A 23,622-nucleotide genomic window follows, 5' to 3' on the forward strand; every position below is an offset into this window, starting at 1 on the left:
CCATAAATAACACCACTTTTATTAGTTAATTCCTAAAGTATCTCAACCAAAATTTACATGGGGTGATTTGATTCCATGCACGTGTAAAGAAAATTTACACCGTATATATGTATATATATAAAGAAATTAAATCCATATACAGTAATATTTATACCATCCAAAAATGTCCATAACCATAAAGTTTACTTTAAAAAAAAGGCTATCAACCCAAGAGAGCTTCTTTTCAACATAAAAAAAAAAGAAGCTTTTTGTGCCCCTTAAAAATACCAAAATACCCCTTCCGCTCTACTTAACTAGTTTAAGTCCACTATACATGACGTTACTTAAGCAACAAACGCATAAAATTTTGAAAATTTCATGTTGAAAATTTCATGTTTGAGGTGTTTTTATCAAATTTCTCATTTTAATAACATATGTTACCTAAGTAGCATAAAAAATAAAAATGAAAACGAGAAGGACGCACGAGAAACACAGGAACACCGGAAGAAATTCTCTCAACCCAAAGTTGGTCAACAAAAAAAAAACTATCAACCCAAATTGTGAAAAAATTAGTCGTTTGGAAATTAACATCCGAACATTTGATCATCACCTTGTTTACATTAAAATGAATACAAATAACTTTTTATTTGTATCATTCTCAAAGAAGATGCACCATAACATCTCTTGCATGAATTCGATACCAAAAACAAAAAGACAAGGGCTCAAAGTTAATAGTTGGCGCAAACTTGTAGTTTTAGGCAAATCTTTCACACCACTAGTTGCAAATAAAATGAGTTTATTGTTACAAAGATAAAATATTACAAGACATGATAAAATTATACTATGAGATCATTATCAAATATCAATGGTTAGAACAATCATATTATTCATGACAACATATTATGACATCAATTGATCTATATACTTGAACTCACCTAATATTGTTCTACATTTAGAAGCAACAGAACAGAAGCTTTATAATAATATGAGGTGCCTCAAATAAATTTAAAATGAATTGTATAAGTCATACATAATGTGAAAATAGTAATTTCCTAAACTAATAAATATTATAGAAACATAGAGCTGCTATGAAAACATGAAAAAAACTATCAACACAAAATAGTTTACAAAGGTAGTGTAAATAAAGTACATAATTTAACCTAATATCTTGTCAAGTTCGGATCAAACAAGACTATATTTTCAATATAATGTATGGAACTTTTACCCTTCGGGTGCTCAAGGTGTGAGCGTCATCAGTATGGTTTCTTACCATAAAGTCAAGTTTAAAACAAGACAGTAAAAATTTCAAGAGTATGATTTAAGGTGGAAAACTTGGCAAGCTGGTGCGTACGCCTTCTTGGTTGAAGCCTGTTCAAACTTCTTTCCAGCAGTTTCATTTTCTTCTAAACTTGTTTGAACGAAAAACCTTATCCACCAAGACGAGCTCCGCAATTTGGCCTTCATAAAAGGCAACATTAGATCCCAAAGGGAGTAACATGGAACAACACTAGTTAGTTAATGACTTATCTTCCCATTATTTTCAGGAAAAATACTCACTATGCTTAGCTGAGAAGTACTACCAACATACTCTCTAACACTCTGTTTCGAACACTTATTGAATGATTGGGTAGAATCCATTATGGTCCCTACTCTTTAGTGGGAATCATGTGAATTTACTCAATTATAGATAGAGTGTTAGAGAGTACGTTGCTAGCACTCCTCTATTTTTAAAAGTGCCTTTACTAACCAATATCTTATTTTCCAAGTTTAAGTTGAAATCATTATTAGTAGCCTACATGCCGTGTTGTCAAATAGACATCAAACTAAATAAATAATAGTCACTTACTGGACGACCAAATTTGGCCACTTCTCCACCTCTAGCTCTTTGTTGACCAGGATAACCTATGCATGATAATGAGAAATCAGGACAAAGAAAGCACAAGTGAACTCAAACTTGGTTTTCTATCACATTCAACATGATTTGCATAAAACAGAAATAAAAACTAAAATAGCATGATCAGTAACAGAATGTTAAGATCACGAGTTTATTAGTATTTGCTGGCATTGCCTAGGTGAATATCGCCCTAGTCATCCAAATAAATATTACCAAAAACAAATACAGGTCCAGATTAAGTTCCAGTACACAAAAGCATAAAGTAGAAGATCAGAAGATTCACGAGGGAAGGTACCTGAAAAGATAACAACACCGTCAGCAGATACCCTCACCAACTCAGGCAGGGTTTTATTCAGGTATTTTGGAGATAAGTAATCCAATGCATCCGACACAATGACAAGAGGAAATGACTTTGCGCGGTAAGGTAGAGAAAACTTCAAGTCAGCCACACGCACAATGCCCTTGCGTACAAGACTTTTGCACTTTGCACTGACATCATCTAATTCGTACGGTTCTATTCCCCAAGCCTCAGTATCATCTTCTTCATACAAACTAGATACCACAGAACAAGAGTCAGGGCCAACATGCAAAACCTTACGCATGCTGTCGCCATATGCTTTCTTCAAAATGGGCAATGCTTGTAGTACTTCTGATGTACATGATGAACCACCTGCAAACACACACTCGAGCTGTTTTAATTGCAACAAAATTTTCAATATTCACAATTTGAAATAACAGTTCTACAATAAATGCCAACTAGCTTCTACCGACTAATCATACAAACAAGAGATTAATAATTACAGGTTATGATACAGTAACATCAAAGTCCGAATAAGTAGTATGTACACAATACACCACCTATATAGTGAAAACTATGTCCATTGTCGAGACAACAAATAACCTCATTTTGTGCATGTTGGTTGAATCAATGAAGTAAAATATTAAAGGAGACGTCGAAAACGTTACCAAAAAAGTAAGAGAAAATAAGACACTAATACAATCCAGTACCACAGTTACCTCCCAAGCTTTCTTATGTGGGAAATATTTTGAAAGCATAAGATTTTCAAATAACAAATTGATAGATTTTTGTACCTTCAAGTTTACTCAGATCCTTAAAATCATTGCTAGCTCCACCTGCCACGTAACCAAACAAATCAAAGTCAACATCAGCATCATTAGAATTTTAAAAGCAATATGAGCTAGGTTCTATGATGAGGCTGGTGCAAGATCTATGGATCTACATGATGATGCAAATAAATTTTCATTTGTATTCCTCTATTATTTAACTACATTGACTGTATTTGTTTTGAGTACTCATGCTCCTAAGTCGTCATAAACAAAAGACTGGATCGTAGATTATTAAACCCGAGGAAGTTGCAAAATATTCAGGACTAAGAAACAGTCAAAAGTTTAATGTTTGGCATATGAAAGAGAGTGCCAAATTCAAAATCGTTGTTTTATTCTTTGGTAAAAATCCATTTTTTTTGCAAAACTTCCAGACTTTAAGGTTAACAGATTGATTACAAACCTGAATTGCTGTAACAATAACCAATCAGAAGAATCGCACCCTGAAAATTTAGCAAAAAAACAGTTCATTAATTGTGCCGATGGGTTGATACTTAATAGAAATTAGGGAAGAATATATCGGACAAAATAAACTGAAAAGACTATAATATACCAGAATAACAAGCCCGATAGATAACAGGGGAGAATTCTGAGATTTAGACTGGATAGAGGCCACAAATGGTAAACTTCCACCATCACCTATCCGACGGGAAGGATTCACTGGCCTCCTTGACATGATAACAGCAATGAGACTTCAGACCTAGCACATGTTTTAGCAACAAATTCAATTTTAGCATTTCAAAAAATAATATAGTTTCTCCTTTTATATTTCATCAAGTGTTTTCCACTCATTACTTTGACTTGTGTCAAAGTAAATATCTACTATGCCTAAGTAGCTTTATTATAGATAAATTTCTCTTAAACACAATGTCACTAACTCAAAGGACTCACAGCTCATAGCACAATCAGTTATTAACTCAAGAGACTATATACTTCGAACCAGAATCCCGTGTCATCTCTACGAACAACTACTGGCCCGGACCCAGATTCCCTATGCTTAAAAAATCACACATTTACACGCAATTACTTGATCTTGGCCATTGATTCGAGATCATTTAGGTTACATTATATCTTCACTAAATAATCTTCACCGTTGATTTGAGATTGGACAACCAAGATCAATAAATTGCGCGAAATCCAGATCCCTCCATGGTTTCCAATTAAATCCAGAGCAATACAAAGTGAAACAAAGTACTAACTACTAACACACAGGAAAATAATTCACAAACAATAGCATCAAGTTCCATATATCAAAATAGAGAATTTTAAGTTTTTCTCATCAAACACATTACCTAGCAAGTTGTTGAAGCTATTTTAAGATATCTTAGCACAATACAATTACATTACGACAAACCCATTACTTATTTATTAAAAATAAAAATAAAAAAAGCTACCAAATCGATCACAAGAAACTAACCCCAGAAAGAGGTTTTAGTTGAAGGAAGTAAATATGCATAAATGATAAAGATTTGAAATGAAAAACGTAATCTTGAATGCATAGAATAGAATGCAAGAAGATGAAGAGGAGAAACAAAATGGTTACCTTAATAGATGAGTTCAGATCTGATCTTACAGTGAATGAGCGGTGAGTGTGAGTGACAGAGAAAGACTCAAGCCGCGTAATTAAAGTGGAGATAGATTCAAGCACAGATCTTTTTTGCTTTATTATATGCTTATGCTATGCACACTGTCACACACACACACTCTCAAACAAACAAAATTAGATTTCTATGCAATATCGTAGCATGTTGGGTTGGTTGGACTTCAACCCGAAAGAGGTTCACACGCACCGACGCCACATGTTTAGATTAAAAAGTCCCCCGATTAAAAAGTCCCCCGAGGTTAACTCGGCTGGTATGAACATTGCACTATATGTTTTTAGTCCGAGTTCTAGAATACTCTACTTATTATTCATTTTAAGGTATATTTTGTTGGAACATTGTTGAACAAGTTAGCAAATATAGCCATTTTTCACGTTAAAAACTGCAACTCTCTTCTCTCTCTCAATATTCTTATTTCTAAATTTATTCTCTTGTTGTTTCAGAGAAAGTGGTTTACCACTTCGAATTGATATTCGTATATCAATCTAGACTGGTTCGTAGTAACCATCGGAGGTGTTTTTCTGACCGTTTTCTACAGTGCAGTAGTTAACGGTATTTCGCTTGAATTGGCTGTTTTATCCTGGGGACTTCACGGTTGATAGTCTACCTTGCACAACTTGGGTAGTGCCGTGAAACGTCTTAAAGAGAGCGTATCGAACCGCGACTTGGCCGATAAATTCACAGTTGCTATTATTTTCAAACCGAATTTTAAAACTGAAAAATAACATATTTTCTAGCCATTAGGCAGACTACTTAACAAAAAAAATTGCTTACAAATAGTGATAGTAAAATTTAATTTATTTGTCCTGAGAAAGTTACACGCTGTTTTAGATCTCATCTGTCCATTTCGGATCGATCGGTTCATATTACATCTATATAAAATCAATACAAATTAATCTGAACCATTCAGATTAGATCGGACAATCCTAATTTAACACAGCGTGAAACTGCATTAAAAAATTAATGCAGGAAATTTCACCACTAGACCTCTCAAGTTTTGCATTAACTATACACCAAAAGTTACTACCAACTCTAGATACATCAATTCTTACAGGAATATATGGATTTGGATCCTCTTAAACCCTTTTATCTTAGCCATTCACTTTTGTTTTTCTCTCTCTTCTACACTATTCTTTTTTGTTAATCAACAACCATTAAATTTAGAAAAATAGAGAGTGCTGGAAACAAAGTGCACGTTTCAGGATTCACGCCTATATGGCTATATTTGCTCTTAATTTAGTCTAAAGGGATTGAGGATGAGTTCAAAGACGTCAATTAGCTCTCATCATAAACACTAAATTAACATATTTAACCTACCGAAATGTTAAAGGTTAAAGGGTAGATTATGAGTTGAATTGTGGTGTTTTGTTAAAGGGTAAATTGGATGCAAATTTTAGCTTGAGTAAACGGTGGATGAATATGATGGTTCGATGGGAAGAAGACCATTTGGATTTTACATATTGGGGAAGAAAATTAATACTTATGGGAAACAAAAAGTTAGAAAAATAAAAAAAATGTTACTAATGAACAAAATCAACAACTAGTAGCCAAAAAATTGGGAATGACATGGACCAATCAATCCCTCTCAACCCCAAGTACACAATTTTTTGATCTAATTTCTTCAATATGTGAATATACTATAATTCAATATATGAATGTGAGTTCTAATTCTCATTACACCCATCTCAAAGTTGATAACACCCTACCACAACTTCCCTTATATTGCTATGCAAATGAGAAGCTAGTAAGAATGTTATATCCACTAAACAATAACAAAGTGCAAAGTGAAAATAATGTAATCAATTGATACATACATTCAAAAATCAATATGCAAAGGTAGAAAAATTAAATTTATAGTTCATTGTTCAAGACTCCAAACTAAATAATAAGATGGAAACGTTACATTGAAACTAAATCTTATTCAAGAGGTACATGATTGTAAATAACTGGAATTACAAATAGTTCACTTTTCCTTTTCACCGTAGCGCCAAAGGATTCAGTCATATCGAAACTTTCATGACTAGTTCCATTGGGAAGTTTCCAATCAAAATAGTACAACATTTGTGCGAGAGGAAGTTCTATATTAGGTTCAGCAAACAAGATACCTGGACACATTCTCCTTCCGGCACCAAAAGGTAAGAACTCAAAATCGGACCCTTTGTAATCAATTGAACAATCCATGAACCTCTCTGGATAAAACTTTTCTCCGTCAATCCAATACTTTTGGTCTCTTCCAATTGCCCATGCATTCAGAAACACTTGTGCTCCGGCTGGTATTGTGTATCCACTAATCTCACATGTTTCGATACACTCTCTCGGAAGTAGTAGAGGACCAGGAGGGTGAAATCTTAAGGTTTCTTTAATCACTGCTTTTAGATATTTCAATTCTTTAAGGGTCATTTCATCAATATATCCTCTGGTTTTAAAAACTTGTCTAACTTCTTCTTGAGCTTTTTTTAGTACTCTTGAATTTTTCATCATTTCTGAAAAAGCCCATTCCATAGTTGTAGATGATGTATCAGTTCCAGTAATAGTAAGATCCTGCACAGGTGAGTGAGATCTCATGAAGAAAGTGTAAAATAATATCATTCATCTCCGAATGGAAGTTCAAGTTCAGAAAATATGAACAAAAAATTTCTTCTAAAACGACACTTAAAAAAAAAACAGATGAAGTATGCAAAACACAAATATGACACTTAAAAATAAGATAGCGGGGTAATAGTTAACCTGAATAATGGCTTTAATGTTGTTGATAGTCAAATGAAATCCATCAAAGTTTGGAGATCCATGATCATTGAGGCTCAAAAGATAGGACAAAAGACTTCCATCTCCACCAATCTTTGTTTTTGCTTTGTTGATAATCTTTTCAAGAATCATATCACCAGTTCTATGATAGTTCAACAATTTATTCTCCATTCCACTAATCACATGTAGCCAATGTTGGGAGGGAAACAAATTAGTGACACTAAAACTCTCAGCCACCTTTAAAAGTTCCTTCATGAAAATAATATATGTTTCTTGCTCCTTGCATTTATCACCAAAAGCTGACCTAGAAACTATATTATATGACATAGATAAAATTTCATGAGTGAGATTAATAGTAGATCCAGTGTTTAGAGAAATATTTCTTATTAAATTTGACACCTCTTCTTCCCTAATTGATTGAAATGATTTCACACGTTTAGCACTCAATAGCTCTAATGTGCATATTTTTCTTAGTTGCCTCCAATAATCTCCATAGGGTGCAAAAGCAATGTTAGTGCAACCATAAGTAATAATTTCTGAGCCAAGTAATCTAGGTCTTTGAGAAAATGAAACATCATTGATTTTCAATACCTCTTTGGCAATTTCTTTAGAAGAAATCACTATGGTTGTAGTCTCTCCAAGTTGTAGGTGCATGATTGGACCATATTTTTGAGACAATTCTCTCATTTTATGGTGGGGTAAGGAGCCTATTAGGTGATGTATGCTTCCAAAAATTGGTAACTTCCAAGGCCCAGGAGGAAGATTTGAGGTAATTTTCTTACTACTTTTTATTCTCTTTGCCATAGTTAGGATCAAAATTATAAGACTCATAAAGATAGAGAACCATAAGAAATTAGTCTCCATTAGGAAAGGATAGTGTTGTTGGATGAATGAGGACTTATCTCAATCCAAATTTATGGAGGTAGAGGGTTCTTACAAGTTGACTTTTTATCTTTTCATTATTTTGTATATGGATCTGTTTTATGTGCAAAATATAAGTATCAGACATAACGTGTATAATAATACACGACATAACAACACATAACAAATAATTAAGGTATTGAACAAATTAGGTGATGCGTCTCAGTCCCGTGATTTGGGAACAAGTCCGTTTTACTTGTTAGCTATGGGTTCAAGTTGTTCAAAAAATATATTGAACAAATTTTGTGTCGTAAAATATGTGGTGGACAAAAAATAGAGAGTGCTAACAAGTTGACTTTTTTTTTCTTTTTTTGTCATTATTCTATGTAGTTCTTTCATCCCAATTATTTACTTTATAAATTATAACTATCACTTTCAAAAAAAAATATAAGCTATAATACTTACTTATTTCTAAAATTGAAAGCAAAGTAGTAGTATAATAAGATTAATTAAACTTCGATCATGATGTACGGTTTAATTAATACAACTGTCTTTATTCTATAATTTAGTTGAATTTTAGATCTAATACAAATTAAGGAAGGAATCATATCATCATACATAACACATGGATGACCAGGCTAAATTTAAGGGTTTAAAAAAAAATACGGTCTCTAAAATTATAGTAGGAATAGGGGCCAGTTTGAATTAACTTATTTTTGAGCTTATGCAAACTTATGTAATATAAATTAAGTTTTATGCTATTTTTATAAGTTCACACTAGTGAAAATTGTATTTTTATAAGCTATTTTATCATAAATTATATTGACAAACTTATAATAATACATAAAAATTACATAAGTTATTTGCATAAACTCAAAAATAAGATAATCCAAATGAGCCCTAAGTTTGTATCTTCCTGTAAAAAAAATAGTAGGATTGTATCTATATCTACTCCCTTTGTCTCACTATAGTGTCTCATTTATAATATTGTCCTGTATCAATTTAATTTTTTTTTATACAAGCGAATCATATCATCATATTGTTATAAATTTTAAAGTGTATTATTAATTAAGTGATTAATGTGATCCTTTAAAATAAGGGTCTTGCTAACATGTGTTCTAAGGACACATGTTAAGAATCCAAAAGTAGAAATATTTTCTTAAATTTTGTGTAATTAATTCGTGATCAACTTTAAAAAGGAAAGTAAATGCATTAATTATGATAAAATATTTCCTTTTTTGAATTACTAACATGTGCCCTTATGACACATTTTAGTTTTTCCCTTAAAATAAATTGTTTAGAAAAATCTGAATTAAATTATGTAAAAAACAATTCTTTAAAAAATTTATTTATCTTAAGATTGAACGGTTAATTACGAGGACTAATTTTCTTGGAAAAGGAGAATAAAAAAATATGTTTCATTTAATTGTCACATACTCACATATGTTACGTTGACTTTGATCATGATGGTAAGATGTGGAGGCATTGTTGAGTCATCGATGCTAGCATACATTTGTTTAATTTAGAGCAGTGGTGCCAATAAAAAAGTGCAAAGTGAAATTATGTAATTGATTGATACATTTAAAATCAAAGATAGATAATTTAAATTTATTGTTCTTCCTGCAGATTCCAAACTGAATTATAAGATGGAAAACGTAATACAAATTAATACATCATCTTAATGAAACTAACTCTTATTCAAGAGGTACATGATTGTAAAGAACTGGAATTACAAATAGTTCACTTTTCCTTTTCACCGAAGCACCAAAGGATTCAGTCATGTCAAAACTTTCTTGATTAGTTTCATGGGGAAGTTTCCAATCAAAATAGTACAACAATTGTGCGAGAGGAAGTTCTATAGTAGGTTCAGCAAATAACATGCCCGGACATATTCTCCTTCCTGCACCAAAAGGTATGAATTCAAAATTAGACCCTTTGTAATCAATTGAACAATCCATGAACCTCTCTGGATAAAACTTTTCTCCTTCATTCCAGTACTTTTGGTCACTTCCAATTGCCCATGCATTCACAAGCACTTGTGTTCCAGCTGGTATTGTATATCCACTAATCTCACACGTTTCGATACATGCTCTCGGAAGTAGTAGAGGACCAGGAGGGTGACATCTTAAGGTTTCTTTAATCACTGCTTTTAGATATTTCAATTCTTTAAGGGCCATTTCATCAATATATCCGATGCTTTCAAAAACTTGTCTAACTTCTGCTTGAGCTTTTTTTAGTACTCTTGGATTTTTCATCATTTCTGAAAAAGCCCATACCAAAGTTGTAGATGATGACTCAGTTCCACCAACAATAATATCCTGCATGATGAGTGAGATCTCATGAAGCAAGTGTAAAATAATATCATTCATCTCCGAATGGATGGTTCAAGTTCAGAAAATATGAACAAAAAAAATATTCTAAAACGACACTTAAAAAGAAACAGATGTAAAACACAAACATGACACTTAATAGTTAACCTGAATAATGGCTTTAACGTTGTTGATAGTCAAATGAAATCCATCAAAGTTAGAAGATGCATGATCATTGAGGCTCAAAAGATAGGACAAAAGACATCCATCTCCACCAATCTTTGTTTTTGCTTCGTTGATGATGTTTTCAAGAATCATATCACCAGTTCTATGAAGTTTCTTCAATCTATGCACTGTTCCACTAACCACATGTAGCCAATGTTGGGAGGGAAACAAATTAGAGATACTGAAACTCTCAGCCACCTTTAAAGTTTCCTTGATGAACATGACATATGCTTCTTGCTCCTTGCATTTATCACCAAATGCTGATCTTGAAACTATATTATATGACATAGATACAATTTTATGAGTGAGGTTAATAGTAGAACCAGTGTTTAGAGAAATATATTTTATTAAATTTGACACTTCTTCCTCCCTAATTGATTGAAATGATTTCACACGTTTAGCACTCAATAGTTCCATTGTGCATATTTTTCTTAGTTGCCTCCAATAATCTCCATAGGGTGAAAAGGCAATGCTAGTGCAACCATAAGAAACAATTTCTGCACCAATAAATCGAGGTCTTTGAGAAAATGTGACATCATTGGTTTTTAACACTTCTTTGGCAATTTCTTTAGAAGAAATAACTATGGTTGTAGTCTCTCCAAGTTGTAGGTGCATGATTGGACCATATTTTTGGGACAATTCTCTCATTCTATGATGGGGTAATGAGCCAATTAGGTGATGTATGCTTCCAAAAATTGGTAGCTTCCAAGGTCCAGGAGGAAGATTTGAGGTATTTTTGTTACTACTTTTTATTCTTTTTGCCGTAGTTAGGATCAAAATTATAAGACTCAAAAAGATTGAGAACCATAAGAAATTAGTATCCATTAGGAAAGTATAGTTTTGTTGGATGAATGAGGAGTTATGATCTCAATCTAAATTTATGGAGGGAGTGCCTAACAAGTTGACTTTTCCCCATTATTTCCTATATTGCTTTCATCACATTTATTTATTTTATAAATTATAACTATCACTTTCAAATTTTTATAAATTATAATATACAATTTTTTTTTATACCATGATATTAGTACAAAATTTTAACCATCGTTAGTGATGATTAATCTTCGTCTATTACTTTCAAATTTTTATAAATTATAATATACAATTATTTTGGGGATACCATGATCTTGGTACGAAATTATGTGGGCACACAAGGTGAGTTCTCTCATCTCAATTGAATTTTCTCGGTACACATAAACCAAGAATCGAACCCCCGACCACATGCTTAAGGAGACCAAGATTTTTATCGCTTTGACCAATTCATTATTGGTATTATAATATACAATTATTCTTGTGTAATAAAATCTCCAATCTTAAATATAAAGAAAAAATTAGAATTAAATACATAACTTTTATGGAGGTAGAGAGTGCTAACAAGTTGACTTTTTTTTTCCATTATTCTCTATAGTTCTTTCCTCCCATTTATTTAATTTATTAATTATAAACATCACTTTCAAAAACAAAACAAAAAACTGATAATACTAACTTTTCTTATTTTTATACTAATTGAAAGCAAACTAGTAGCATATATTAAGATTAATTAAACTTCGATCATGATGTACGGTTGAATTAATACAACCGTCTTTATTCTATAATTTAGTTGAATTTTCGATCTAACACAAATTAAGGAAGGAATCATATCATCATCATATACACATGGATGACTTTAAAGTATAATACCAAGGCTAAATTTAAGGGTTTAAAAATAAATAAATAAATAATATGGTCTCTAAAATTATAATAGGAATTTATCTACTCCCTTTATCTCACTATAGTGTATTATTTGGGTGGGATGGCTCATCTGGTTGACTAATTGAGCTAGGGTTAAAGGAGTTTGAGGTTAAGCGTTTAAATTATGACAAGATGTACAAATATTACCATACTAATAATTTGCTATTAAAAAACAAAACAAAACCAACAAAAAAAATAGAGTTTACACTTCCCTCCCTATTAACCCAATTAACATACTAACAATTAATTAAAAAAAAAAATCTTTGATATATTTATCCAGTATATGATCAATAGAATAAATTATAATCGTTGTATTATTATTTCTTTCACACTTTTAACTAATTTGACCCTCAAGCTTATTATTTTACAACTAAATATAATAAATAAATAAGCTTGAATATATAACATCTAACTTTAATAAATAAAAAACATCAATGAAAAAAAAATGTTGAAAATAATAGACTTAAATATCTTTTGAAGATTTTAAATTTATCTTTTAAATAATATAACATTAGGATTAAAATTTATATTTTTGTTTAGAAGATTTTAGGATTTGTTTTTTTGTGTATGTGTGAGGTGCATAAAAAGTAAGAGCCCTAAACATAATACACGTGAAATGATGTTTTAGATATTGGGCCTAATTGTTTCCTATGCAGCCCCCCCCCCCCCCCCCCCCCCCCCAAAGACTCTTTTATTTTCTTTCTCCCCTTTAAAAAAAACTTTTTTGCCCTTGTTAAATTTCGAAACATATTTTTTTTTTAAAAAATAAATTTTTAAGCATCAACAAAAAAGTTTTTTTTAGGGGGGCCGCGGGGGGTGGTGGTGGCCCTGGTGGTGACAACAATCTTGGAAAAGGCCAACACGATATTTATTTTTGTTCTCATTAATATAGATTGGAGTATATAATTTTACTCATTAATATATATTTAATTATTTATTATTAAAAAATATTAAAAAGAAATTGATATTTTTAAAAATATTACGCACTAGTTTCACTCCATCCTTGAGACAAATCAACACAATAATCATATATGAAGCAAACAAAATAAAAGAGTACAAAAATAGTTTCACTCCAACATCAACACATAATCATTTACCAACAAACTGAAAAGCGAAAACTAAACTAGGAGATGCGCTTAAGTTCTTCAAGAGAGGATAGCATACTTAAGCACTAAGCACACATGAAGAAAGAAGAAAAAAAGAAGATTAATGAGATAAAGCTCTGCATTTTCTTGGAGTTTTCTCTTCTTCAAGTGGTTTTGAGTCATTTAGACTTCAAATCATAATGTGCATATTTTTTTATTCTTTTAATTTAAATAAGTGGTTTTTATATAGACTAATGTTTTTTTTTCTCCTCTTGATTTCGTCATCTTGGTATGACGTTGTTTGATTTATCATCTTGGTACGATGTTATTTGATTTTCTATTTTGTCGTGGTGTTCATTAGATTCAGATTGACAAATCAACTTCGATCAATTATTAATTCAATTAATTACTAGGTTATGAACGTTGCAAATTTGGAAGCATGAATATTCCCGTCACTTTGATTTTGTCACATTAGTTGTAAGTATTTTGCCATTTTATACAATTAACTTAAACGTTGTTAGTTTGTTCGTGTTGAGATATATCAAATGTGGGTTAAGTGAGTCTCACATTGATTTTGAAATAGTTGATGTTGAACAACATACAAGTGAGAGATTCATAAATCTAATATTTTAAAGTTTTAAGTAAAAATATGATGTGAAAGTCACGTTTAATTATTCAATATATTTTGATCCAACCGAGTGGAATTCCCTCCAAACAGCTCAATAGTTCATAGAATTTCTTTTCCATTTTTATTGATATTGAAAAAAATTCACCCACAACTCCTAAGACTAGTCCACAAATATCTTTTCCATACACAGATAAAAAATTGAGTAAGAAATCAAATCCTAAACTAAATGATTAACAAATTTTAAAGATCTACAACTAATTTCACTTTTCAAATTAAAGGCTCTTCTGGATTAGCTTATTTTTTAGCTTATGTATAAGTTGTTTGCATAAGCTCAAAAATAAGTTATTCCAAACGAGCCCTAAGTTGATAACCATATAAGTAACTTTGTCTTTGTCTCTCATAAGATATACTAATGTGTGTATAAAACCATGTATATGAATGAATTATAAATTCATGTTATATCAACTAAAAGGAATATATCAAGAATCAAAACTTTTACACTAGTATAGTATTTTTGCATGAGATGAAAATTATGAAATGACCTAAATCGGCATAATCCAAAGCAAACACACATGGTAGTTTTAAAAAGAAAGTGCCAAGTGGTGGGTCCCATGGTGGCTTCATTATCAATGATGCCGACTCAAAGTGAAAAATAGAAACTAAGTACAAAACAGAACCAAAACAGAGTACAAACGTTAGCATAAATTTAACAACACTATCTCATTCAACACCGAAAAATCTATCTACATACATGCTTCTATCATGTTCCATTCAATAAATTAATAATCTTTTTACCATAATTTGAATACCCTTTAATGGGAATTGAATTCTGAACAGCTTTGTTGATTTTCAATGGCGGTTGAATATACATGTTGTGGAACAGAGTTTTTCATAAGAATTGTGATAATTGTTTTGCTTGTTGTGTTTGCTGGATTGATGTCAGGGCTTACTTTAGGTCTCATGTCTTTGAGTCTTGTTGATCTTGAAGTTCTTGCTAAATCTGGTACCCCTCAGGATAAGAAACATGCTGGTACTGTTCTATACGTATATTCATCATGTTTTCTTTTCTTTATTGTTCTTATGTTTATGTGTTTATTTGTTTGATTTCACTGCGAGTTTGACATAATTACAGTGTGCTACCTGTGATTTTAGTAAAAAACTGTGATTTAGTCAAATTCACCTGATTTTAAGAATATTTACGGTTAATTTTTATGTACTCTATAAGTCAAAGACAATGAAGTTCCCTATAAACTTAACTCAGTTGATATAAACTTAACCCGTGTTTTTTGTTGTGACAGAGAAAATATTGCCTGTTGTAAGAAATCAACATTTACTGCTTTGCACTCTTCTAATTTGCAATGCTGCAGCTATGGAGGTACATGTACATCATAATCATGTGTTAATTTTTTATTTTATTTTGTACAAATTGAGATAGACAAATTCTAATTGAAATAACCATTTGACACCTCGATACCTTAAGATTGTATGACTAAACTTTTACGACTGTGCTGACACCTTAGGGATGAAGCTAAATATAATTGGATAGGGCTTTTGATTTTTTTTCAGGCACTTCCAATTTTTCTTGATAGTCTTGTTGTTGCTTGGGGTGCTATCCTAATTTCTGTTACATTAATTCTTCTGTTTGGTGAGGTTAGAAATTTTTTCTTTTCATAATTACATGTTGAATTAAATATATATTGCATGTAACAAGTTACTTACATTCATTTTTTTCTTTTATTTTTCAAAGATTATTCCTCAATCAGTTTGTTCTCGGTATGGTTTAACGATCGGTGCAACAGTCGCTCCAGCTGTTCGTGTTCTTGTATGGATATGTCTTCCTGTTGCTTATCCAATTAGCAAGGTGATACATACACATTCTAAACATATTTTTTTAATCAACCTAGACCATATTTAATTTTTATGTCTTAATTATTCAGTTGTTGGATTATTTGTTGGGGCATCGACATGAAGCCCTTTTCCGCAGAGCCGAGTTGAAAACACTTGTAGATTTACATGGTAACGAGGTATGTATCACAGTGCGCAACGTTACTTTGAGCAATTTCAGAGACTAATAATTTTGGTCCCTTAATTTTTTCACATTATGGTTCTTAATATGTTTGGATTAGGCTGGAAAAGGTGGTGAACTAACACATGATGAAACAACTATCATTGCTGGGGCACTTGAACTCTCTGAGAAAACTGCTGGTGATGCCATGAGTCCTATAAATGAAATATTTTCCATTGATATTAATTCAAAACTTGATAGGTAAGTCATGTGTCACAATAATTTATAAATTTTAAGCTAGATAGATTTTTTTTTTTAATTTCATACAATTTTTTGTTATCAAATTAAGTTAATGCCTCTATATTAATATTAAGCAGGGAATTGATGACTCTAATATTGGAGAAAGGACATAGTAGAGTCCCTGTTTATTATGAGGAGCCTACAAATATCATTGGACTTATCCTGGTATACATTAAAATGTGCTATTTTTATTTAATCAAGCAAAATTTGTATTTGTTATGATCATTTCTTATCATTGCTCATTACTTTTGTTTTAATTTTTAATGCATGCTTCCTAATTTTAGATCAAGAATTTGTTAACTATTGACCCAGAAGAAGAAGTACCTGTGAAAAGTGTGACCATACGCAAAATACCAAGGTATTTTATTTTGTACTATAAAATTAAATAGCACTATATTAAGCTATTAAAATTTTATTTATATATATTATTTTAATTAATTTTTTGTGTAATTAGTATATATACTATTAGTTGGTGTAAAATTTTTTATACATGCAGCTGGTCATTTTCAATCATTGTGTCACTTTGTTATATTATTTTCTAAAATATCTTCTAAAAAATTTATGTGGTGAAATAGGATTATATGCATTTATATATTTTTTTTTTGTATAGAAATTCCAAATTTAAAAATGATTACATATATTGACAGGGTTCCAGAAATGATGCCACTTTATGATATATTGAATGAATTCCAAAAGGGCCATAGTCACATGGCTGTTGTTGTGAGACATTTTGACAAGACAGGGCAACAAACTTCCAATATTAATGGCAGTGGTAATTAAGCACATGAATGCTATAAATGAAGTTAATTTATGGGAGTATTATCTTTTGCTGACATTGATATGTATAGATATATCGTTCAAATGAATAATTTTGATACGTTTATAAATAATATTTATTAATTTTCACTGATTATGTGTCTATCAGAATAATCCACTTTGACGGTATATCGATACATATTCAAATAAGATATGTATCGGAGTATTCACCTATTTTTTCGGTATTATGTTTGTGAAATAGATTCAGTAAGAGATGTGAAGGTGACTATTGATGTGGAGAAGACTCCTCAACAAGAGAAAATGTTAAAAAACAAGATGCAACTTCATAAGAGGAAAAGCTTACCAAATGCAAGTAATTCAAGTATGAGTACTAGTTCTAGGAGCAAAAAATGGTCACAAAATATATACTCAGATATTTTGGAAATTGATGGAAATTCAATTCCAAAGCTACCTGAAAAAGAAGAAGCTGTTGGAATAATTACAATGGAAGATGTAATTGAAGAGCTTTTGCAGGTAATTAATTACGGTTAAATTGCACTTTTGGTCCATAATTTTCATAAACTTTGGATTTTGGCTCTTTAATTTTCTTAATAGCACTTTTGGCCTCATAACTTTAGTCCATTTTGCAAAAAACTGTCTCTTACTAATTTTGACTATGTCAAAGCACATGCGAAAAGTGACTGATACATCGCAAGTTTGTGAAAATAAGGGGTCAAAAGTGTAACTTAGCAATTAATTATTCAATTTTAAACAATTTTATTTAACTCTTGAAATCTTGAAGAGACATTAATTGATACCATATTCTTTAACTTTTGTGTAGGAGGAAATCTTTGATGAGACAGATCATCAGTTTGAAGACTCATAACAATGATCTCTAAATAAAACTTAGCTACTTTTGATTCTCCTTTTTTTGTTTTGTATCTAGATTTATATATAAATTAATTGGATTAATTAATTCAATTACATATATAATCAGAAAAGATGTTAGGGGATATGGTGGTGCGTATAGGATTTGGAATTGTGACTAGTTAGCCATTATTCCTTGTAAAAAGTAGTAATGATGGGGAAAGCATTTGTTATTATTGTAACATGTTTGCATCAAATTATTTTCAATTTTGGGTAATACATCAGCATCAATTTTTTATTACAAGGCAACTAGGCATGCCAGAAAATCTATTATGCGTGTGTTTGGTTTTGCGACGGAGAGAATTGATTTTGGCAGAATTGATTCTGTAAAATTGATTCTGGCCAAAATTGATTTTAAGCTGAAGTGGTTTATGTTTGGATATATTCATGAAAAAGTGAGTTGAACAAAAAATTTGAGTGTAAAAATCAATTCTAGAATCAGAAGCTACGATTTCTAGCTTCAAGTAGAATCAATTCTGGAGGCAGAATCAATTCTACTTTTGAGAAACCAAACAAGTCAGAATCAATTCTACACGTCCAGAATCAATTCTGGATGCTCCAGAATTGAAACCAAACATACACTATGTGATCATACGGATTTGATACTGATAGATACGTAACAAATTTGGGAACATCATGCATGATACTAATTGACAAAAACAATTGGACAAACATGGTTATGTAGACTTCGATCATGGCTTTGTTTTGTCACCCAAAACAGTCCAAATGTCTCCGTGTCGAATTGTAGAAACTATTCTTAAAACGGGATATAATCAGCGTGTTAAAAATTTCATATTGAATGAGATAAGTCTTGAAGAATGAAGACGGAGGTAACCCTCACCTTAATTACAAACCGATTTTGTCGAACATTGTTGACGTTTTTTAACATAAAAAACTAATTTGAGTAGTTTTGTGTAACTCGAGTATTTTGCACGCAAAACTGTAGTAATTAATCTTTTGAGTTTTGTAGAACTCAAATGGGCAGCAAATTCTCGTTAAATATTTTAACACTGTATATATAATTAAAAAATATAGTATTTGATAACAACTATATGGTCATGCAAAAGGCATATGCCAGAATATATTCCCTATAACATGTACTTAGCATTGTTGGAATGTACTTGGACTTGGCATAAATTCAGCATATGCTGTCCTACTAATTTTAAAACATCTCAAGTTTTCTAATTTTTAAAAAAATAGAAGTTAAAAAGCATATATATGTCGAAACCAACGTGACAATGGTACCTGGTGATTATAACTTGATGTTGAAGTAACTAACATGACATGAGGGAATATTTTATCCATCATCTATTGACAATGCTAATATGGTAAAAAATTGTGTCTAAAATCTAAATTGAGTTTTGTACAATTATTTCTTGTAAGTTTTGTTCAAGCCATGATTTTGAGATTCCAAAATGGAATTAATTAAGAAGCACCTGCATACTATAGCTAAGAGAATTAATATCTCCAACAGGAATTGCATTTGATGTTACAGAAACCATTTCTACAATACATAAACATTAGTTTCATCCAACTTTGAGAATATATCAGATTACAGAATAGCCTTATCGATGATGATGTTTACTTCTTTTCTCTTCCCTTTTCTTTTTCTTATGCTTAGATTTCTCTTTGGACTTGTGCTTCTTAGAATGCCCCTTGTCCAAGTGGCTTTTATGCGACTTTTTACTCTTTTTCCGTTTTTCTTCATGAAGCTCGTCCTCAGAAAATTCATATGACTGCAACGATGAAGGCCTAGGCGGACCATAAACAGCACGACGTTCCCTTACATCTGGACTAGTACAAGGTTCTTCATCAGGATTTAGAGGAAGGTAAGGCCCAGTTTCATCCATCCTTGGACCAATAGCACCTCTGCCTCGCTTCTTCCTGCACCAAAATGGAGTTTCCTCAGCACTAAAGTAATTGAAGAGAGATAAATTATGAGTAAATAGACATTGTAGTCCTTCAAATTGCAAGAGTTGATCGATTTAGTCCCTCAAATTTGCAAAATAGCAATTTAGTCCCTTAAAATTTGAAAAGTTTCAATCAACTTTGTCTTTTCTCAAATTTGGCACCACAATTTTAAAGGTTCTATGCTTGTTTAGATGCAGCAGAAGACTATTTAAGTCAACACGTGTGTCTGTTATTGGTTTTGATGAATGCTTACTAAATAAGTATTTTGATCAAGTGGCCTAATTTGCTATTTCGTAAATTCGAGGGACTAAATTGACCGGCCCTTACAATTTTAATGACTAAAATGTCTATTTACTCGACAGGTTAGGCATACATACATGCACATAAAACATCAGAAAGCATAAGAGAGAAATAACACCTTGAGTGTAGAAACTCCTCAAGCTCTTCATCCCTTAAACCTTCTGGAGTATGCTCGTATTCTTTTTTAGTTGAGCATGAAGTGGAGGCGCTAGTGCTTATATCATCCCTGGAACGTCTTCCTGAGCTTCTTGATGAGTAATGATCCCTATGCCTTTTGTCATCACTGCTTTTATCTCTTGATGATGTGCATGTAACCCGTTTATCCAGCTCCAGTTCTTTCTGCCGCGCTCGCCACATTTCATTTACTTCCACAGCTCGATTTGCTGGTAGAAAGCACCAAAAGAAATTCAGTTTCATTAATGTAGATAAACTATCATCTCAACATGTAGACGAGAATGGTTATTTATTTACATGTCTCAAACATTCAAGAAAATAAGTTTCATCTTTGACAATAAATAAATGTTCTTTTCTTTTAAATCTTCCATCTAACCAAACAAGAATAGTTTTCATAATGGGATGACAGGCACTTTACACAGACGTTATGACTACTCTAAATGTAATAAAATTTTCAAAAACACTAGTTTGAGAGCAATAAGAAATCTAAACACAAAAGCTTGAGAGAAAAATAGTCTGAAAGAACAAAGTTAAAAGGGCAATGAAAAAGAGTAGTAGATGACAGAGGACGTGAAGAAGATCATAACAGAAGGTGGAGGGGTACAAGTGTAGCTGGACAGATCCAGAGTATGACAAAGAAGCATGTGTCTGTAGAACCAAACAACCGTTTCAAACTTTTGTTCTAAACAAAGACCGAAAACTCCATAGGATGACATATGGGCTTCAAAGTTGTGGCTGCAACTTCCGTGATTTGATACGATTTCAGCCACTATGGCAACTGCAACAGCGACAACACTGAATAGTTATTCCCCTCCCATTCCTATGACTCAAATACTTGAACAAGGGGAGCACTTAGTATGAAAAGTGTGAAAGTATAACCCTTTGTTAATTGACAATTTAATGGGCTGAATTTCTACATCTTCCTAGTTTTTACCATATGTGTGTATCTTACCATAATCTCAATCACTGATTTCATAATATTTACCCGACTTGTCCATAAAAATTGCACCACTTATTTTAGCCCCATACACTTCGTATCGAAGTACTGCAAGCAAACCAGGTATGCACTGGATGTGTACCTAGGACGGCAAGCAGACATATAGGATACAAAGTCCAACCACTGATTTTTTGCATAAAACCCAAAAGTGAGAACTACATAATGATCTCTATATGACACCAGTAAGAAAAAGTTGAAACAAGCCCAAAAGTCCTATGAATCTCTCTTCAATATATCAATATATCTAAATATTTGATCCACTCAAAAAGCATAACCAGCATTCACCAAACAGATCAAAAGAAAGATCTCTAAATATATTTTCCATCTATTATATAATGACAAAACTTTCAAAGAATAACAACAACAAAAAACAGATCTAGTAAATCTATAAATATATTTCCAGTTACGAGACAACGATAAACCTGTATCAAAAGCAAACCCATAAAATATAGGACAATAAAGAACAATAATAACCAAACTCTATCTAAAAACAGTGAGTAAGAAAGAACCTTGTTGTACCCCACGTACAGTAGCAGTGAGAAAACGTGAATTTGGCCGACTACGTACATTAGGCTTTTGAAGATAAGCCAGAACACCTTCCTTTTCAGACTGCCGCCGCAATTCAGCTGCTTCCCTCATAAGCATAGCAGCTAGTCTATTTTCAGTTTCCAGATCCATCTAATAATATTAGCCAAAAACAAAGTTAAAAACACTATTTTGATTAAATGATAACATAAACAAAAATTCCGAAACAAAATCTTCTTCCAATCCAAACTTCCAAGACTTCTTAATACAAAAAATCAGTCAAATACCCTAAAAGCTTCTGATTACTACTTACTTCTACAAATACCATTACAAATCAGTCTTTTTTATTGCCATTCAAAAAAAAAATCAGACTTTATTCAGATACTTGTAAGTGAAAAATCCTGGAGAAAAAAAAAAAAAAAACTTTTCTCCATTTCAGATTGTATCCCTATCCCAATCACAATCCCAATTAGGGTTCAAACCAAATAAAGCATAATCATCTACATAGCACATTAGGGTCCAAATTAAAGGTAAAAATTTAAAATTGGCTAACCTAAGATATGATACAATTCCTTAAACCCTATAATTCTAGCATTATACGAACTGATTCAAAGCTATAAAGGGTGGAAATTGAAACAAAGAAAGATGTGAAACTAAATAAAAACTAAAAATTTTGTAGATAGAAAGAATCAGAGGCGAAATACAATAGAAAAGTTGAAATCCATGAAAACAAATTGAAAATTGGGGAAAACATTGGTCGGAAAGAAGCGTACCTTGGCTCTGTCTACGGCGGCACCGTCGGAGGATCGGTATTCTCTTCAATTATACTCAGTTTTGTACCAAAAATATTAAAACGTTATATATTTAACTTTTTAATATTTGCGTAAAACAAAATTTATTTTAAAAAATTTAATTTGACTTTTATCATTTAAAAAAAAATCGTGTGTTTCTAAACTAGGAGGAGTCTAGGTCAGCATGTTAGCAAATTAAGGATTTAATACGAGAAGGGTCACACCACATCATCATCTTGCTAACGAGTTGTATCGTATTCGTAAGCTTTTTAGCTAAAGATTGGGAGGTGCAGAGACGGACATAGAAGTTTTGCGTAGTGGGATCACTATAAAATTGCATCATTATATAAATATAACATTTCATTTTTAAAGGCATAAAAATACATTATAATTGTTCTTTACGACCAATTGCAGCATGCTCCTTCTTCTGACTATATTCCAACCAATTGTCGTATTTTAAATACCAATTTTCATTTTCGAAAGCATAAAAATATATCATAATATATGTTCAGTTTTGATTACAATAATAAAACAAGTAATGAATGCATAAGAATTAAGCTTAAAGAATTAGTTAAATAAAAAAGAAAAAAATAAAGGGTTTATCTCTTAGAAGATCTAACAATGGAGAAAGAGAAGAAAAAATGGAGGAATGTTGAACAGGGGAGTGTAAGATGCTGAACAGAGAAGTTTTGACGGTGGCAAAATGGCGTGTTGTCACTGGTCAGTAGAAGAAGACATGAGAAAAAGGTAAATATA

The 23,622-nt window shown here is 31.8% G+C and overlaps 5 protein-coding genes across 5 annotated transcripts; 1 reads left to right on the forward strand and 4 right to left on the reverse strand.

Moving 5' to 3' along the window:
- Positions 1-953: 953 nt before the first annotated feature.
- LOC123908583 (probable pectin methylesterase CGR3) lies at positions 954-4,842 on the reverse strand. Its single transcript, XM_045959258.1, has 7 exons — positions 4,542-4,842; positions 3,552-3,698; positions 3,402-3,441; positions 2,966-3,007; positions 2,169-2,543; positions 1,826-1,881; positions 954-1,437 (listed from the first exon to the last, which is right to left on the reverse strand). The coding sequence occupies exons 2-7, from the start codon at positions 3,672-3,674 to the stop codon at positions 1,285-1,287; spliced, it is 789 nt and encodes a 262-aa protein (XP_045815214.1). The 5' UTR covers positions 3,675-3,698; positions 4,542-4,842; the 3' UTR covers positions 954-1,284.
- A 1,580-nt stretch (positions 4,843-6,422) lies between these two features.
- Positions 6,423-8,312, reverse strand: LOC123908685 (cytochrome P450 71D11-like). The gene is made up of 2 exons (XM_045959399.1): positions 7,327-8,312; positions 6,423-7,140 (listed from the first exon to the last, which is right to left on the reverse strand). Exons 1-2 carry the CDS (start codon positions 8,206-8,208, stop codon positions 6,517-6,519), a joined length of 1,506 nt encoding a protein of 501 aa, XP_045815355.1. The 5' UTR covers positions 8,209-8,312; the 3' UTR covers positions 6,423-6,516.
- Positions 8,313-9,739: 1,427 nt separating this feature from the next.
- Positions 9,740-11,586, reverse strand: LOC123908806 (cytochrome P450 71D11-like). The gene is made up of 2 exons (XM_045959531.1): positions 10,683-11,586; positions 9,740-10,523 (listed from the first exon to the last, which is right to left on the reverse strand). Exons 1-2 carry the CDS (start codon positions 11,562-11,564, stop codon positions 9,900-9,902), a joined length of 1,506 nt encoding a protein of 501 aa, XP_045815487.1. The 5' UTR covers positions 11,565-11,586; the 3' UTR covers positions 9,740-9,899.
- A 3,247-nt stretch (positions 11,587-14,833) lies between these two features.
- LOC123908254 (DUF21 domain-containing protein At2g14520-like) lies at positions 14,834-18,350 on the forward strand. Its single transcript, XM_045958833.1, has 11 exons — positions 14,834-15,210; positions 15,479-15,555; positions 15,747-15,830; positions 15,928-16,041; positions 16,118-16,204; positions 16,307-16,446; positions 16,563-16,650; positions 16,770-16,843; positions 17,133-17,257; positions 17,504-17,775; positions 18,083-18,350. The coding sequence occupies exons 1-11, from the start codon at positions 15,033-15,035 to the stop codon at positions 18,125-18,127; spliced, it is 1,284 nt and encodes a 427-aa protein (XP_045814789.1). The 5' UTR covers positions 14,834-15,032; the 3' UTR covers positions 18,128-18,350.
- Positions 18,351-19,494: 1,144 nt separating this feature from the next.
- Positions 19,495-23,185, reverse strand: LOC123910100. Its single transcript, XM_045961149.1, has 4 exons — positions 22,849-23,185; positions 22,060-22,228; positions 20,498-20,762; positions 19,495-20,052 (listed from the first exon to the last, which is right to left on the reverse strand). The coding sequence occupies exons 2-4, from the start codon at positions 22,226-22,228 to the stop codon at positions 19,734-19,736; spliced, it is 753 nt and encodes a 250-aa protein (XP_045817105.1). The 5' UTR covers positions 22,849-23,185; the 3' UTR covers positions 19,495-19,733.
- Between the last annotated feature and the right edge of the window lie 437 nt (positions 23,186-23,622).

Source organism: Trifolium pratense, linkage group LG2 (assembly GCF_020283565.1).
Source record: "Trifolium pratense cultivar HEN17-A07 linkage group LG2, ARS_RC_1.1, whole genome shotgun sequence".
In the NCBI taxonomy this organism is placed as follows: Eukaryota; Viridiplantae; Streptophyta; class Magnoliopsida; order Fabales; family Fabaceae; genus Trifolium; species Trifolium pratense.

Excerpts from the sequence above, each read along its gene's own strand:
- LOC123908583 (XM_045959258.1), bottom strand. The coding sequence starts at position 3,674 with ATGTCAAGGAGGCCAGTGAATCCTTCCCGTCGGATAGGTGATGGTGGA. Across the intron at positions 3,442-3,551 it reads CTATCGGGCTTGTTATTCTG|GGTGCGATTCTTCTGATTGG; the intron begins GTATATTATAGT and ends CTAAATTTTCAG. Across the intron at positions 1,438-1,825 it reads TGGCCAAATTTGGTCGTCCA|GCCAAATTGCGGAGCTCGTC; the intron begins GTAAGTGACTAT and ends CCTTTTATGAAG.
- LOC123908685 (XM_045959399.1), bottom strand. The coding sequence starts at position 8,208 with ATGGAGACTAATTTCTTATGGTTCTCTATCTTTATGAGTCTTATAATT. Across the intron at positions 7,141-7,326 it reads ACATTAAAGCCATTATTCAG|GATCTTACTATTACTGGAAC; the intron begins GTTAACTATTAC and ends TCACCTGTGCAG.
- LOC123908806 (XM_045959531.1), bottom strand. The coding sequence starts at position 11,564 with ATGGATACTAATTTCTTATGGTTCTCAATCTTTTTGAGTCTTATAATT. Across the intron at positions 10,524-10,682 it reads ACGTTAAAGCCATTATTCAG|GATATTATTGTTGGTGGAAC; the intron begins GTTAACTATTAA and ends CTCATCATGCAG.
- LOC123908254 (XM_045958833.1), top strand. The coding sequence starts at position 15,033 with ATGGCGGTTGAATATACATGTTGTGGAACAGAGTTTTTCATAAGAATT. Across the intron at positions 16,042-16,117 it reads TTGCTTATCCAATTAGCAAG|TTGTTGGATTATTTGTTGGG; the intron begins GTGATACATACA and ends TTAATTATTCAG. Across the intron at positions 16,651-16,769 it reads ATATCATTGGACTTATCCTG|ATCAAGAATTTGTTAACTAT; the intron begins GTATACATTAAA and ends TCCTAATTTTAG.
- LOC123910100 (XM_045961149.1), bottom strand. The coding sequence starts at position 22,228 with ATGGATCTGGAAACTGAAAATAGACTAGCTGCTATGCTTATGAGGGAA. Across the intron at positions 20,763-22,059 it reads TGTACGTGGGGTACAACAAG|CAAATCGAGCTGTGGAAGTA; the intron begins GTTCTTTCTTAC and ends GCTTTCTACCAG. Across the intron at positions 20,053-20,497 it reads GAGGAGTTTCTACACTCAAG|GAAGAAGCGAGGCAGAGGTG; the intron begins GTGTTATTTCTC and ends ATTTTGGTGCAG.